At 66.6% G+C, this 3,174-nt stretch overlaps 1 protein-coding gene across 2 annotated transcripts in view; it reads left to right on the forward strand.

Moving 5' to 3' along the window:
• Positions 1–299: 299 nt before the first annotated feature.
• SH3BP2 (SH3 domain binding protein 2) overlaps positions 300–3,174 on the forward strand; it is a 25,301-nt gene continuing 22,426 nt past the window's right edge. Inside the window, exon 1 of one of the 2 annotated variants that reach the window (XM_023519691.1) lies at positions 300–1,103. In XM_023519691.1, the coding sequence (XP_023375459.1) occupies positions 1,060–1,103 (44 nt within the window). In that variant the 5' untranslated portion in view covers positions 300–1,059. The remainder of the gene's footprint in view (positions 1,104–3,174) is intronic. The other variant, XM_011373771.2, reaches the window with a different exon arrangement.

Here is a 3,174-nt window from a genome sequence, read left to right on the forward strand (position 1 = left end):
CCCCTCAGACCACCTGGGGACACCTGATGCCTCACTGCGGGACATCAGCAGGTGTCTTGGGGTGAACTGAGCTGAGACCAAAGATCAGGCGCGAGTTTGTCGGGTGGGGACAGCATAAAGAGGTCAAGGAAGATTGTCGAGGTGTCGGATGGGATTGAGCAGCGACCAGGAGAGGGCCTTGACCTCGAGACTGAGCACAGTCACCTTCGAGAGTCACTTCTCTGCTGTGGCTGGACCGGGGCTCAGAGGAAGCAGGGGCTGGGGCGGGGGATGGGAGGGGGCGGCGGAGTGCAGGGAGCCTCCAGACCGCTGGCCTTGGAAAGCGGGCGGTGGGCAGGACGGCAGGCTGGGCGGATGAAGAGTCCTTCCTGCCCGCCGCCTGCTTCTTCCTGTCTCGTGCCCTGTCTGTCGAGAGCTGGGCACAGGCCGTACCGGGAGTGGCAGGGGAGGCGGCGGCCGGGCCCCTTTCCCGCCAGCCCAGGCCCGCTGCCAGAGGCTTCTCCGCACTGGGCCGGCGAACAATGGGGCAGTGTGAGGGTGCCTGGGAACGGTCAGGCCAGCCAGGCCCCCCGTGGGCCCATGCCGAGGGGCGAGGACGGGGCCAGTGGCCATGAGTCATCTGGTCCAGCGCCGAGGCCCGGGTCCCCAGACCGGGAGGAACACGCTGCTCTCAGTGACCCAGCCGGCCGGCGGCCTGCCCCGGCTTCCCGCTTCTGCCCTGCCGTCCGCCTCTTCCTGGTCCTCTCCCTCGCTCCCTCCTCCTGGGCCTGTCTCTGTCCCCTGCCTCCGTGAGCCAGAGACTCAGGCCTGGGAGCTGCCTGCTCCCCAGGGCCCTGCCCGCTGCAGCCCAGGCACAGGGGCTGGCCCGTGGCCTGGGTGCCACTCTCCAGGCCTGCGGGCGACCCCAGTCAGGTAGCCAGCGAGAGGACAAGACCCGGCCCAGATGTGCCACCTCCTGAGGCCAACCTAAAATTGACTCAGGAATAAAAGATGGCCCCAAGTAAAAGACCGTGCGATCGAAAACCTCGGTAAAGATTAATCGAGTGTCAAAGAAGAAAAATGCTGGCAAACAGCTCGCCGATGTCGACATTAGGCACAAACGGGTAAGTGGAGTAAACCTGAGGACACCTACCCCGAGGACGCTGGGGACAGCGGACGGGCAGGGACGCTGCTGTGCGGACGGCGGCCTGAGGGCTCGCGGCTGGTGGCGGGTGGGCAAGAGGCCAGAGCCCTCGACAGATGATACACCTGGTCCCCGGGCAGTCAGACCCCTGGCCAGGGGAGCCCAGCAGGCGCCGTACGTGCTGGCCCTGGGTCAGGAGCCCCGACCCGGCGAGATGCTATGAAGTGCCCAGGAGCCGTGTGCCCTGCGGGGGCCACCGTGGCCCGGGAGACAGGAAGGAGACAGCGGTGGAACAGAGGGCAGAGCCGCCGAGGCCACCGCTGCCTCAGGGGTCGAGGCCGGTGGCCCCGGTGGCCCCCCCCGGGACGCCCCGGCAGGTGGCTGCCAGTGTGGAGGGCGCGCACAGCAGACAGCAGGTGTCCGCACAGTGTGCCTGTCCTGGCTGACCTCTGGCCTCTGCCCTTGGCTCCCACGAGGACCAGTGGGGCCAGATCTCTCTGGCCGCCTCTTCCACCCCCACCCCAGCACAAGCTTCATGGCCTCAGTATCCCCACCACGTTCCCTCGTCACCTCACTGGGCTCCAGGCTGAGCAGGGCGCCCTCCACTCCCAGGGGCCCTGGGACCCAGCGCTGGGCCAGGTGCCGTGGCGGAGTCCCAGTGAGCTGCTTCCTTTGGTCCTCAGGGTGCTGTCACCAACAAGCCCATGTGGGCGATGAGAAAGCGAGGCTCAGGGAGTGAAGTGAATTGTGGCAGGTCCCCAGTGCAAGGGAGAGGAGCTGGGGCTGGAGCCCAGGCCTGCACGGTGCCCTGGCCTGGGAGCTCGGCCCAGGTGATCAGCCCAGGTGATCAGGTCCGAGCCCATCCATGCCCAGCAGGGTGCGTGGCCCTGACCAGATGCTGGAATGGACCCGCCTCTGCCCCTCCTGTATGAAGCACTTGCTGCCTCCTGCCCTGACCCCAGGCCCTTTGCACAAGCTGTTCCTGATCCAAGATACTTTCCACACGCTCTCCCTGCTGGGCCACTTCATGTGGAAGATTCTTCCCAGAACGCTGGCTGATGTGTCACCATGTCTGGGCAGAACGGTTGTCATGAGGATGTGAGTCAGAGGTGGCTGCCTCCCCCGCAGACTGGGAGCCCCAGATGGAGGGCGAGGCCAGCTGGGGTTCCGGGGTGAAGGGTGTGGTGTCTGCCGGCAGGTGGCAGTGCCCTGACTGCCCCCAGCACCGGAGTCTGGGAGTTGGGGTAATACCGTGTGTGGCACAGACAGGCCCCGCAGCTCCCGCCCCGCCCCGCCCCGCCCTGCCCAGCGGGGGGCAACGTGCCGTTCTCTGGCCTCAGCGTGTCAGCTGCCCAGTGGGTAGGGTCTTCCTCGTGTCAGGGACACTTGAGCCTCTGTCCACACAGCCTGGCACTTCTCACAGTGCTGAGTCCAGCAGCCCAGGGACAGCCTGCGTTCGTGATGGGGAAACTGAGGCCAGGTTCTGCATCTTTGCTAGAGCTTGTTCCAGGGTAAGCACCAGACCCCCCCAGCCTTGCCCTGAGCAGCGGCGAGTGGGCTCGGTGTGGGGCCCGTGGCCGGCAGAGTCTCCTGACCCGACTCCCTGTGAGCTCTGGGGGTGAGGTCAAGACAGAGGCAAGCTCCGAGTGCAGGAGGACGGGCTGGCACATGCCCGTATCTCCGCTTGGCGTGGCCACCCCGTGTGCCCTTCCCCGCAGAGCCGGGAGCCGTCCTCCAGCTGCCCTCTGGGCTGTTGGGCTCTCTGCCCGGGTGGGTGGAAGCCGTGTCCTTCCCACGGGTAGGCCCTCGGGCACCTCTGCCTTCTGCCCCTCTGAGGAGGCTTGGTAGGAAATGGGTGAGGTGGCCCCGGGCCCTGGGTCACTGGGCCAATGCTGGCTGGGTGGCCAGGGCTGCGGCCCGCTCAGCCTCACCTTCCTGGTCCAGAGAGCAAAGGTTCACCTTTGGGCAGCTGAGGACTGAGTGGGCTACACAGTAACACTGCAGAGACGTTCTGGGGTGGGCTGCCTGCCCCTGCCCCAGCCCAGTGGCTC

The sequence above is a fragment of the Pteropus vampyrus genome, unplaced genomic scaffold, assembly GCF_000151845.1.
Source record: "Pteropus vampyrus isolate Shadow unplaced genomic scaffold, Pvam_2.0 Scaffold231, whole genome shotgun sequence".
In the NCBI taxonomy this organism is placed as follows: Eukaryota; Metazoa; Chordata; class Mammalia; order Chiroptera; family Pteropodidae; genus Pteropus; species Pteropus vampyrus.